The sequence below is a fragment of the Amphiura filiformis genome, chromosome 7 (genome assembly GCF_039555335.1).
Source record: "Amphiura filiformis chromosome 7, Afil_fr2py, whole genome shotgun sequence".
In the NCBI taxonomy this organism is placed as follows: domain Eukaryota; kingdom Metazoa; phylum Echinodermata; class Ophiuroidea; order Amphilepidida; family Amphiuridae; genus Amphiura; species Amphiura filiformis.
Window position 1 is genome coordinate 3,283,336 of NC_092634.1, and position 13,708 is coordinate 3,297,043.

Sequence of the window (13,708 nt, forward strand, 5' to 3'; positions counted from 1 at the left end):
ACTTAGTAACTTGGAGCCTGACTTAGTAACTCGGGTCCGAGATAGTAACTCGTTCCCCCGAGATAGTAACTCGGGCCCGATTTAGTAACTCGGGGTCCGAGATAGTAACTCGGACCCCGACATACACTTGGGGTCCGAGATAGTAACTCGAGGCCCCAACTTAGTAACTCAGAGTCCGAGATAGTAGGCCTAACTCTGGGACCCGAGAAAGTAACTCTGGGCCCCGACTTGGTAGGCCTAAGTCGGGTCAAGATAGTATCTCGGGGTCCCGAGATAATAACTTGGGGCCCGACTTAATAACTCAGGGTCCGAGATAGTAACTCGGGGCCCCGTGATAGTAACTCAGGGCCCCGACTTAGTAACTCGGGGTCCGAGATAGTAACTCGGGCCCCCGACTTAGTAACTTGGGCCCCGAGATACTAACTTGGGGCCCCCAACTTAATAACTCAGTCTCAGGGTCCGAGATAGTAACCGGGGCCCGTGATAATAACTTGGGGCCCGACTTAATAACTCAGGGTCTGAGTAACTCGGGGCCCGTGATAGTAACTCGGGCCCTGAGATAGTAACTCTGGCCCCAACATAGTAGGCCTAAGTCGGGGTCTGAGATAGTACTTGGGGCCCGACATTAATAACTCGGGCCCCGACTTAGTGACTTGGGGTCTGAGGTAGTATCTTGAGCCCCTGAGATACCGGTAATAACTCGAGGCCCTGACTTAGTAACTTGGGGCCCTGTGATAGTAACTCGGGCCCCAACTTTGTAACTCGGGGTCCAAGTTACTATAGGGCCCGACTTAGTATGAAATCAAAATTTTTAGTTTTGAAATGTGTATTTAAATTTTTTTAATAATTGAAATGATGATGAAATTTCTTACAATATCAAGTTTTAGTGTGTTCAAAATATTTAATTGTTTTATAACTTGTGAAATGTGTTTATTTATTTCAAATACTAAATGATGAATTTTCTTGTTTATATAAATAATATGCTGTCTCAAATCTTTTAACTGTTTGATTATTTTGTTTCAAAAACATGCCTTTTTATGCAGTGTTTTGGAAGTCTGAAATCTTTTCTTTTGTTGAAAAATTCCCCAGGTTTTGTTTGGGTTTTTGCTTGCAATTTCTGAATTTTGAATTTTATAATTTTGATAAAAGTGCTTTGTATTTAAATTTGATGAGCTGTGTTGGTTATTTATTTTAAAATTGTAAATATGGGTTAGTTTGCCCATTTTAAGTTCATGATTGTGTATGCATTATATTTATGGATCCTATGTATTTAAATATTTTGTTAAATTATTTTTATGCATCATATGTTGATGTATATTTTAATGTGTATTTTGATGTATATTTTAATGTGGCCCCTGGGGCTCATGGAAGAACAGGGGATACCTTAAATTTAACATCCACTGAATTAAGTAACCCAGGCAAAAGAAGAAATAAAACAAACGAGACAAACAAACAAACTCGATCGAGGTTCGAGATAGTAACTCGGGGCCCCGAGAGTTTAACTCAGGGCCTGAGTTACTATCTAGGGGTCTGAGTAGGCAGACTCCCATATGAAACTATTGAGGGCAGTCTTCGTGAGGTACATTTTCAGACAAAAACTTGTGACCGCTTTAAATTTTTCACAAAATACCTCAAATAATTACGAAATACCAAAACGAGCTAGATGTGAATACAAAAAGGAAATATACCATTATTTGGCTGTCTAAAAAACATAACAACACACATTTTTGTTGTGGCACTTTTTTGTAGGATGGCCCTACAAATATTAAGTTTGAAGAAAATTGCTTGAAAAGGCACACTCAATGTGCATTGTATGGTCACAATTTCTTGCCCCAAAATAGGTCTCAAAAACGCAGACAAATCATGAAACAAAAACAACCATAACTTTAGTTCTATTTGAGATACCAAGCTGGTTGACCACTCATTTTGTTTGTAAAAGCTCTTTATTTTAAACCCAAAATCAAAATGTTGTGACCAGTTTAAATTTGGCATGATACTGCCTAGTCCGAGTTACTATCTCATATTGGGGCCCCGACTTAGTAACTCGGGGTCCGAGATAGTAACTCAAGTTTTGATTTTGCGTTTGCAAGTTTGAAGTTATGCATGATTTAATATGTGTATTACACTGCTTCATAGACAATGTGTTGTAATTTCGAATTAATCTGCAAGAATTTTTTTGTACACAAACATTATGTAGCCAGAGCTTTCCAGTGATATAAAAATCTCAACTTTTTTTGAGAAAAGTGGGGGGATGAGGCTGTGGATCACGAAATGCCCTTTTAAATTTAAGCTTACCTACATGACCTACTGCTACCAGAAATCATGGTAGAAATAATCATGCAATAACACTTGAACATCTTACCAGATTGAATACCTTCTCATGTTCTTCTAAAATAATACAGCTCAGGGAAACTATGCAGATTTGTTGACAGATACCTGCACTTGATTGTAAACAGGTTAAAAACCTGCATGGCATGATCCATCTTTGGTGACGGGCTGTCGTTAGCAAACTTCAGAGTGAAAAAAGTTGAGTTGGTGCTGCTGAAAAAACAAGGAGAAAAGGTCTGATTTTGTATTCCCGGAATACAAAAATAAGTTACTTGTAAGTATTACTTGTACTTCTGTTTCGCTTCTGACTGTTATCTGCTTTAATTAAGTCAGTGACGCTTTAGTAGCCTACGATGGGCCTGGAACTATATGTAGGTAAGCTTAAAATTTTAATTTCAAGTCATCAACAATTCAACATTGCTTACTTTAAATACTGATACAAAAGGGGCTGTGCATTGATTATGAGCCCTGGGGACAGTAAAATTGGGGGAGGCACAAAATTTTTTTGGCTGGCTGAGGGGGGCCGGGCACATCAAAAGAATTTGGTGGGTAAATTTGTTCTCCCGGAATTTTGAGGTGGTGGGTCTTTGGGAGCTGACAGTGTACCTGTAAAACTTAAGGGGGTCTTTCGGAGCTGTGAACAAGTAAAATGGGGACTTTAATTTGGAACTGCGAACAGTCAAAATCAAGGGTATTTCTTAGTGGGGATTATATGCACTTTCAGTTTCCCGCGCGTTTGAACGGGAATTGGATTGCGTACTTTTTCGATGTCTAGTGAGCAAATTTCTTCAATATTTTGAGAAAATGATGTCAAATTTTCTATTCTATATTTGTTTGGTAATATTTAAATGTCTTTTGCCAATAGTATGTTTAAAGTTGTAATTTTGTGTTTTTATCGCAAAGTCTAAGATCGGATATTTTCGTTCTCGATTCAATTCTGAACCCTTCGCAAGGGTGCCGATTTCGCAGAACTTTGACGATAATTTTGCCTTTTGGAAAAATAAAATGCATTTGATCCTTAATTTTGTTTCAACCGAGTCTTAAATTAGCAAGCACAATAAGGTTGGTACCAATTTTATATACATGTACATTGATGAAATTTTAAAGATTTTTTTTCAAGTTTCTAACCGGCGCAAATCGTTAAGTGTGTGATTCCCATTGACATCCAAAATGGCGTATGCCAGTCCTTAATATATATAGGTACGGCGTATATAGGACTGGCAAGCGAGTCTAGTATTTCTTGGCTTTCTGGTTGAAAATCGCCTGAAAAAAACAGAAATATGAGGAATGAGCAATTTTGGGGTCTTTTAGAGTTGAAATGATCAAAATCAAGGGGTCTTTCGGAGCTCTATTTTGGTCAAATATAGAGAGTCTTTCGGAGCTGCAAAATTCAAAAAGGGGCGTCTTTCCGGGGGAGCTAGCATACTCATCATGGTCATTTGTGTTAAGTACCACCTGAGGGGGGGGGCAATTTTGGCATACATTTAGATCTATTATAGTTCTGTGCCCAATTTTGCATTACATATGGACCAAACATTTTATGGACCAAACATTTTGTGCACATAATTTTAGGCCTATGGTACATGTGTATCAAAATGTATATTTTGGACAATTATACAGCTATCGTTTCTACCCTATGACGTTTGAAAGTTTCTTGTTTATATCAAAGTGTTCACAAAAAACTGGTCATGGCTAGCATCTTTGATGAAGAAAAATGAGAATATTCACGCAGGGACATGCCGAAAACCTTACATGTACCTCGATCGTAAAATCCACCCGATGCATGTCATAAACAAGCCATTAGATTCATTGTTGTAGTGTCAGTGATTGTCTCCGTGTATTTTTGCAGCTGCAAGATGAGTTGTCAAGCTGAATTTATACTCGATCACTGAGTCACCGCTGGGAAATCACCTCCACTATTATGGAGCACGCAGACTGGCGTAGCAATTGTCCATGTAGTTTTTTTTAACCAATCAGGTTAGACATACTTCGCTTTTCGTGGTCGGATCTATATTACCGGGGTACCCAAAAAGGCCGTCTCGTTCATTAATCCCGATAATGGTTAATACAACCAATCACAAAACTCGTCAAAAATTTTGCACACGTCACGCCCCCGTGCACCGCGGTGCCCATGTGGCTTCGCTTTTCTGCAATTTAGCGAGCGAGTTGTATAAAGTCAGCTTCACACCTGTGATTTATGAAGCGCATCTGACATTTCTTTGTTCAGCTACATAAAGTTTCCGACAACACCAAACACCAAAAACTCTCTGACACTGAAGGCCTGTCACTATATTCACAGCCTGGGGTGAGGGAGGACTTATTTCACACCTATTTTAACTACAAAACTTAAAAAGAGATTAGAGTAATTAGCAAAGATTATAATGGCACACGACTATATGGTTTTGGATCTATCTTGGGGAAGTTATACAGATTGAACACTGAGAGTTACCAATGGCTAGAATACTTGGATTAAACTGGATTTGCTTTGACAACATTATTTGCACATAAGATATTTCTGGAATTGCTGATATTTTCTTGTATTTTTTCTTCTTTCTTTTTTCAGAATTGAACACAAACTTGGCAATATGATGGCAATGTGTCCATACCTAAAGCATTTGCTTAGTTCTGGACGATTTCTACATGAGGCAACTAAATTACAAACACTGTCATCTGTAAAACCTCTACTTGGATCACCCACCTTGCCAAACGTGATACCACTATGCAAAATCCATTCTCGCATTTTGTCTTCACCCAAATCTTATAGCCATATAGTGCCAGTAGAACCTTCGTCTCGTCTGCTCAAGTCGCTATTAGGATACAGTCATTACCCTGTAAAGACATCCTTTGTTAGAACTATTTTCACAACAAACTTATGTTGTAAACGGAAGAAACAAATTAGAGCAGTAGCAGACGATGATTCTGATGAGGAGATGGATGAGAGGGGTGACGAGACTGATGATGATGAGGATGATGATGTTTCAGGTGATGAGGATGAGTCTGGTGTACCTAAGGACTACAAGGATATTCATCATAATATGAGCTCATTAAGGATAGATGCAGTGCTGAGTAAAGGACTTAATATATCTCGCAAGTAAGTTCATAGTTATACCGTAGAATACGCGGATTTAGGGTTTCTCTACCGGAAGTCAATTTGTGCCGAGATTCCTTCCCACAATGCAATAGCGTATTGCATAACAAAGAATATTGATTAACCTCCGAACTGTATATATTGTTATGCAAAACGCTTATTGTATTGTGGGAAGGAATTTCGGCACAAATTGACTTCCGGTAGAAAAACCCAAATCCGCGTATTCCATCCATATACCTGATGGCGCTATGGGCTCCCTTGACATAACTGGAATTTTAGACATATACTAAAAATGCCCTCCTATAAAAATCCCGTCAACAAATAAGGGCACGTACCCTTAATTATGTTGGAGTAAATTTTATGTACAAATAGAGAGCTCTCTCCTCTAAAAATGCCAACATAATTAAGGGTACGTGCCCTTATTTGTTGACGGGAAGGCAAAGCAGCACAGGTGGGCCATTAGGCGAACGTTTATGGTATGCCTCTAAACAAGGGTTTCTTGACGAAAGAGGCGAAAGGCAGACACCCTCTATACAAACATTATTTGGAGTTTGAGCAAAATCTATTATTGATACAGGCAGCTGTACAAACATGTACTATTTGAAGACCAATCTTTTGTAATGTTTTTGAAGAGGGTGTCTGCCTTTTGTCTCTTTGGTCAAAAAACCCTTGTTTAGAAGCATATGATTGTAGATGGATTGCTATGGTATAGGTTGTGCACAGGGCTATTTGGAGGCCTTAGGTCTGAGATTTGAAGGCCCTCATCAATGTTTGTGGGCTGGACAGTCACAGGCTGTATTACAATATACCCATCTTTTCCATTGATTACAAACAAGATTGATACATAACATTGCACCTAATTTGTCACAAATTAGGTGGCTTTTAAAAGGTCTATAAAATTATAAACAATTTCAATTTCTAGTCATTTCAGGATCCAATGTTGCATTTAGAAGAAGCAGGTTTTTCAATAAACAAAAACTGATGGGAACCAATCATTTGATACAGTCTGTGGAATCAGTGTTCAGATCAATCTAGATATAAATGATGAAACTAGAAGACATGAGTCTGAAAACTGAAAAACTTCACCATCCAGTTGACAAATATATCCAACTTTTTTGGGGTAAATTCTGTTTTTTATACCCAAGATGGTCCAAATTAGGAAAGAAAAACAATAAAAGGATCACTTTTTCATGTAAAGCTCTTACCTCATAGGGGTTAAGTCCATATTTTTTTTGCATTTAAGCGGGACTGTCTTTTGGAATTTGCAGGAGACCTTTAAATAGCTCTTCTGGAGCCTTCAAGGAGAACTGTTTAGAGCATTTACAATAGAATGTAAGGAGAGAATTGTCAAATAAGGAGGGTTAAAAATCACTTTCCTAGTAGAGGACGATTGTTCTCGCTCTCCTCAAAAGGCAGTTTCTGTTTAAGTGTTGTTGGGGGTTTTTTTTTGCGGGGCGGGGGTAAATATCCCCATTTTGGAATCCCCCAACAAAAATCATGGCTACAGGCTTGATGTCAGCATCTCTATGGAGAGGAAAATAGTTCATACCTACCAGCTACACTGCAAACATATGCTTGCAAGCGTTAAGCATTACATGCTAAAGGGAGTATCCCATCATGCATTGCAGTCTATCTGCTTGCTCCATAGCAAATGTATACAAAATATAAACAAGCTGCTTAGATATTGAGAGCTATGGATGGTTTCACAATACTTTAAAGATCATATTTTTTCAAACAAAAGTTTAAGCTCCACTGATATAAGCGAGTAATTGAAAGTTGAAGTGAGGGATTTTGTGTACACTTTCTATGGCATGTGCAGTTCTACTATGGTACTGCAGAGCATGATGGGATACACCTATCAGCTGCTGTGATCATGCACTCAGTATTTCACATGAGTCTATGCAGTGTATTGACTAGACCTCTACATGTATACCTCTTTGGTTTCTTGTATCTGCTGACTGCCCCATTACAAGTATGCAAAAGGGCTCCTGTTCAACAGGGTGACATTTGAATTTTATGCAAAGGTACAAAAATGTATAACAACTAATGAAATTGAATTTAGCATACACCACTGTACCATGTAAAACATTTCTAGTGAGCATACTGTATACGCTGAAATTTTTGCGGTGGTTTTATTTTCGGGAATTTTGCGGACTAATATGTGCCTGCGAAAATAATAACCCACAAATATGTTAAAATGAAGGAATTTCTTATGTATCTTATTATATAAGTTGCCAACAACCTCAAATTTAACACCTCGCGAAATTGTCAGTGATACTTGAAACCGCAAAATATATACGGTACTCTACTTTATGTTGTGAACCTTCATTTATGTTATTGTTTCTTATTTTCTTTTACAGAAAAGTTGAAGATGATTTCTTATCCACCAAGCTTCGATTGAATGGAAATGTAGTGGTTAAAAAGGGCAAACAGGTAGGACCCTGGTTAACAAAGTTCTTTGTATCTGATCCAGAATGTTCACTTACTTGTGTACGTTTCAACAACAGCTGTTGTCTTTATCAACACTTGATGGGTAGTGACTGCTATTGGCAACCCGACGCTAGAAGTAGTTCCAGCGTTGATCTTGGAGTTGCCAGTCTGTTTTCCTTCAAGGGATTTTCTTGATCCCTGAGTCAGGAACTCATCAAAAATGTGAGAGAGTTGGTACTGTCCTTCATCTCTGTTCATGGTGGTGCCCCTCCGCTTTCTTATTTCTATAGCCTCCTTTATCCAGCGAGTGTATCTATTTTGCTCTGTGCCGATGACCTCAGCTTCCCCCATCCTATGGCGTGATTCTTGTCGCACGACATGATCAGTAATGGCCGACTTGTGTGTTGTTGTTAACGATTCCTGTCTCCCTGCTCTGGTGGTTACCGTTTTACTCACTTTCTCCGCCTCGCTTTTATGTTCTTCAAGTCTTGTGCCAAACTTTCTGCCAGTTTCCCTATGTAAGACAATTCGCAGTTCATACAGGGAATCTTATATACTGCATCAGTGGTGTTATTTGGATCGCGTTTGTCTTTTGGGTGTACCAGTTGTTTTCTGAGAGTGTTGTGCGGCTTCATCGCAGTAGAAATGTTGTAATTTTTCATAACTCTAGATACTCTTTCTGTGACACCCTTTACATAAGGAAGTACAACCATGCCTTTGCTCCTGGTTTTATCATCAGTCTTTTTGCTCACTTTCTTGGGCTTGACGCTTTGTATCTGATCTTTGACCTTTTTAAAGGTCCAGTCAGGATAGCCGCATGTTCTGAGGGCTTCTTGCACTTTCTTCTCTTCTTCCACTTTATCCTCCTCCTCTGTCACAACGCTGTCTTTCCTGTTATACAAAGTGCGTATCACACCAAGCTTTTGATGCAGAGGGTGATGGGACTGATAGTTGAGGTACTGGTCTGTATGAGTTGGCTTACGGTAGACCAGTAGCTTTACGGTGTCGTCTTCTTTTTTCAACATCAAAGTATCCAGAAATGGAAGGCTGCCTTGAGATTCTTGCTCAAAGGTGAATTTTATTGAACCCGACTTGTCTACTTGGTTGATATGATCGGTAAGACGCTGGACACTGTCTTTGTTTATAACTTCCAACACGTCATCCACATAACGCAACCATAGCTTCGGTCTACAGTCTAGAGGTGCCGTAGCAATTGCCTGCTGTTCCAGAGCCTCCATGAATATATTGGCTGCAATCGGGCTACAGGGCTGCCCATCGCAGTACCAAAAAGCTGGCGGTAAATCTTACCTCTAAAGGTAAAATATGTGGTAGTTAGTATGAACTCAAGAAGTTCTACCACATCCTTACTGGTTAGCTTAAACCCTGTCTCTCTGTTGTAAACACGCAATATGTTTTCATTCTCAAGTCTGCGTTGAACAATGTCCAATACTTGGTCTATAGGGGTGTTGGTGAACAAACTAACTACGTCATGCGAGTTGAGAATGTCTTCTTCATCTATGACCACTTTAGCGAGATCTTCAGACAATTGTTTGATGAGTTCCTGACTCAGGGATCAAGAAAATCCCTTGAAGGAAAACAGACTGGCAACTCCAAGATCAACGCTGGAACTACTTCTAGCGTCGGTTGCCAATAGCAGTCACTACCCATCAAGTGTTGATAAAGACAACAGCTGTTGTTGAAACGTACACAAGTAAGTGAACATTCTGGATCAGATACAAAGAACTTTGTTAACCAGTTTACTATACCGATCCTGATGAATCTGTTCAATCAAGGTAGGACCCTGCCAAAAAATCAGATTTTAATTGAATTTTTTTTTTCTCCCCAACCACATAACATTCATTACAGTCAACCAAAGTGGCTCATCAACACAATGTCTATGACTGGGCAATTCCAATTATGAAATAAAAATCAAATAAATTGTCACTCAAATGCAAAATATTGTTGAAGAGAAAGATTTTCCAAATTAAAGTAATTTAAAACAATTGATTTAAATCAGTGATTAAAAAAATTCATGTGATTAACATCAACACAATGCCTATGACTGGGCAATTCCAATTATGAAATAAAAATCAAATAAATAGTCACTCAAATGCAAAATATTGTTGAGGTGAAAGATTTTTCAAAATTAATGAAATTTAAAAGAATTTATTTAATTCAGTGATTTAAATTTATAAAATCATGTGATTAACATGATTCAAATCAAGCAACCCTGCAACTTTCATTTGAGTAGGGTCTACAACACCGTTTTTTAAAAAGACAGATCTTATGGAAATGATTCAGAGTGAAATGGGAGTTTCAACAGGGCTGTCAACTCTCACGCATTGGATGTGAGTCTCACGCATTGGGTCACTTTCTCACTGTCTCACGCCAAATTAGTATAATCTCATGCCTAAGTAGTAAATCTCACGCATAAAACTGTCAAATGAGTAAAATCTCACGCATTGTACATGTAAAAATAATTTGTTGTCCCTACCCCCCCCTCCCACTTCTCGAGCATTAACTCCATACTATTTTCAATTTTGTCATTATTATAGGTCAAAGTTGGTGACACTGTGGATCTGATTCGAGGCTCAGGTGAAGATGATATGGTATCCGTGATCATGGTGATGAGGCTGGTGGTCAAGAAAGTCCTTCTGGATAAGACGGCTAAAGGAAATACAAGGGTGGTACTGAGGAGATGGAAGAATCTCAAAGTCCCTAAATCAGAATTTAAATAATAGATGGACATAGTATTATACAATCATGTTTATGCATGGCAAACTATAGTGTCATGTTTTATAATTTAAAAAATGTTTGTCAGGTTTGGTAGTTGTTAAATTATACCACAGACTACAGATAGAGCATGTAGTATGATGGACCGGAGATTTGTCACGTAAATCTGAGGACAGTGATGACATATGTTATGCAATCAAGCAAAATCAATCGGAACTTAGAAGTATTGATTTTGAGATATAGCCAAACAAAGGCAATATTCCCTTTTGTTTCCTGTTGTTTTGGTAACTCTTTAATAAATTGCTCTTATCTTTGGAACTGGTTATTCAATTTCAATGGGGTTTTCTGCAAAATGCAGCTTTGCAAATAATTTTTACTATCCTTTCAGAAACTGAAAATTTAATATTTCCGAGTTCCGACTGATTTTGCTTGATCAAATCACATATTAAACCAAGTGTCAACCCTTGTGGCAGCTGAAAAATTTCTGGCCAATTTTTGTTATTGTCAAGTGACATCATTTTCAAGTAAGTCTTTATAGCTATGCGTGTAATCACTACTCATGTTACACAGGATCCTCTCCAGTGCCATGACAAAGGTACCAGTTGACCCACTGTATACTCTGGCGAAGTTAGGTAATAATCGGATTAACTACCATAGCAATAGGTGAAAACAATTTTTGAATATACCGCGCTGCACTGATACTTTCTTGCGGTACCTCTGCATTGAACCATCACTTGCACCTGTAAGATTAGTATCTTTGAAAAGACCAGTATTGTGTTCAATCTATGATTGCAGACATACACAAGTGATAAGTTGAACCTGATTGTAGTGCAGCGCGATATGCTCAAAATTGTTTTCACCTATTGCTATGGTAGTTAATCCGATTTATTACGTAACTTCGCCAGCGTATAACAATGTTGTGATTAGTAATTGTGTGTCCCAAGACATATGGGCACATCTGGAGTCATAATTGTCTGTTCAGGCTATCATCACTATGGACCACAATAGCCTCATCCCAATCCAATGGCAGTGTCCAATAACCTCAATTACATAATCATAGTGCAAAATTTGACCTTGAGTTGCAGAGTATGAGACTGAGTTTTTGTACCTAAACTTTCAAAGGTCATTCAATGTTTGTACAAATGTATTGGGGTTTAAGAACTGTGCCCCTGATAGATAAGCATGTTGGGGCACTAGATATGTTTTTTACCAAATACACAATGAGTAAGTAATTACCAGGAATCTTTGTGTTGTTGCTGTGTCTATGGCAAATTGTGTTCAATGTAAATTTAGTCTTTCTTTGAAAAGGCGTAAAACTACTGCCAACAATAATATCACAATAGTGTTAATATGACAAATGTGCTCAAAACTCTGAGAAATAAAGCTTTCAAATTGAGTATAATGAATTAATATGGTCAAACCGTAAACGTTCGCCTAATGGCGCACCTGGGTTTCTTTGCCCAGGGGTAAATTGCATGTACGAGGGGGTATCCAAAAGTTTTTGACATCGCCCAGAAGTGAAAGAGCTACTGTATATTGATGAAATTTTGTCAGTGTAATCACTGGTCCTTATGTACATTATGGTCCAAAAATGATCTCATAAGTATGTTTACTTTCTTTACAGGTGGCGCTAGATGGGCAGTAGGCGCATAACCTTTTCATGATAAGATCCTCCACTTTCTTGAGTTTCTTCACTGTGGCGCACCATCCATAAGGGATGGACGTCCCCTTCTTGGCTCATCTGTGAGGGACATGTAGCCAGTTTGGAAATTCCTTTTTCAAAAAGCAACAGTGCCATGATGATGGGCAATCATCACCGTGAGATAGCTTTCATTTCATCATAGATTTTCTGAGCATTGTAGGCCTAACCCTTCAAATGCAGGACCATTAATCACGCTACGTTCCTCAATTTTCACCATCTTGCAGGTTATGTGCCTACTGCCTATCTAGCGCCACCTGTAAACATGTAAGTAAACATACTTATGAGACCATTTTTGGAGCATAATGTTCATAAGGATCAGTGATTACACTGACAAAATTTCATCGATATAGCTCTTTCACTTCTGGGTGATGTCAAAAACTTTTGGATACCCCCTCATACAAATAGAGAGCTCCCTCTAAAATTCCCAACAAGAATTAATAAGTGCCCTTATTTGCTGGTGGGATTTTTATGGGATGTCAAGGGAGCCCATAGCACCATAATGTATGCCTAAATTAAGGTTATACAGGATTTTGAACTTTTGTGTAGGCAAATTGGCTGCACGTAGCCACCTAAAATATTTTGTTTTTCAAAAAATAAACATGGCAGGCCTAAAAATCATACTTCATCTTAAAGTTGACACTCTAATGATTATTATTGTAATACTTTTAACGTCATAGCTCATACACAAATGTACTTTGTAAGTGTTTCAATTTGTGTTCAATTTCATGAGCATGAGATTTTTTGGGAAAGAGGCCAGGAAAATATGGGAGAGGGTCCGATTTCATTGCGATTTCGCATATATGTGTTACAAACAAACCAATGAAATAATGTACCTATTTATTCTTTCGATAGGTCCTCCTGATTTAAAACAGTAAGCTTACATGTTCACAGAATGTCAATGAAAATGATGGGGTAAATGTCGTCTTTTTGCAACAACAATATTAATTTAGTGTGCCAATATATTGACACAATTATTCCCTACATTATTTCTTTGAAGTATCAGCTAACACATGTATCAAAATTTTATGAATCAGCTACAGGAAACATTAAAAATAATTTATTTCATCGCAGCATATCAGGCCAAATGGTCCAAAATGGAGTTCTGAGATATCAACACATTTAGTTTCAAGTACTCACATTTTCTGCTATTTCACAGTATCAATTCACAATCCCATAATATTCCAGGTGCAGTGCTCCTGTATTACTACTGATAATCCTTACTGCATGGGAAGTATCAATTGATTTTCACAAAACTTGCAGAAATTGACAAATTTCTGCCAAAACTTCCACACTATCTATTATCATGTTCAAACCATGTGCTAACTTGTTTACAATGCTAGTTAGTGTTGCCAGGGCCAAGGTGATAGTACTTATTTTATTGATTTTGTCTAGTATAGTGCTGGTTGAATACTCATGCTCCACTGTGC

At 38.2% G+C, this 13,708-nt stretch overlaps 1 protein-coding gene across 1 annotated transcript; it reads left to right on the forward strand.

The window, feature by feature from the left end:
* The first annotated feature begins 2,497 nt into the window (after positions 1-2,497).
* LOC140156632 (uncharacterized) lies at positions 2,498-12,274 on the forward strand. The gene is made up of 4 exons (XM_072179565.1): positions 2,498-2,602; positions 4,892-5,419; positions 7,777-7,849; positions 10,402-12,274. Exons 2-4 carry the CDS (start codon positions 4,917-4,919, stop codon positions 10,582-10,584), a joined length of 759 nt encoding a protein of 252 aa, XP_072035666.1. The 5' UTR covers positions 2,498-2,602; positions 4,892-4,916; the 3' UTR covers positions 10,585-12,274.
* Positions 12,275-13,708: the final 1,434 nt, after the last annotated feature.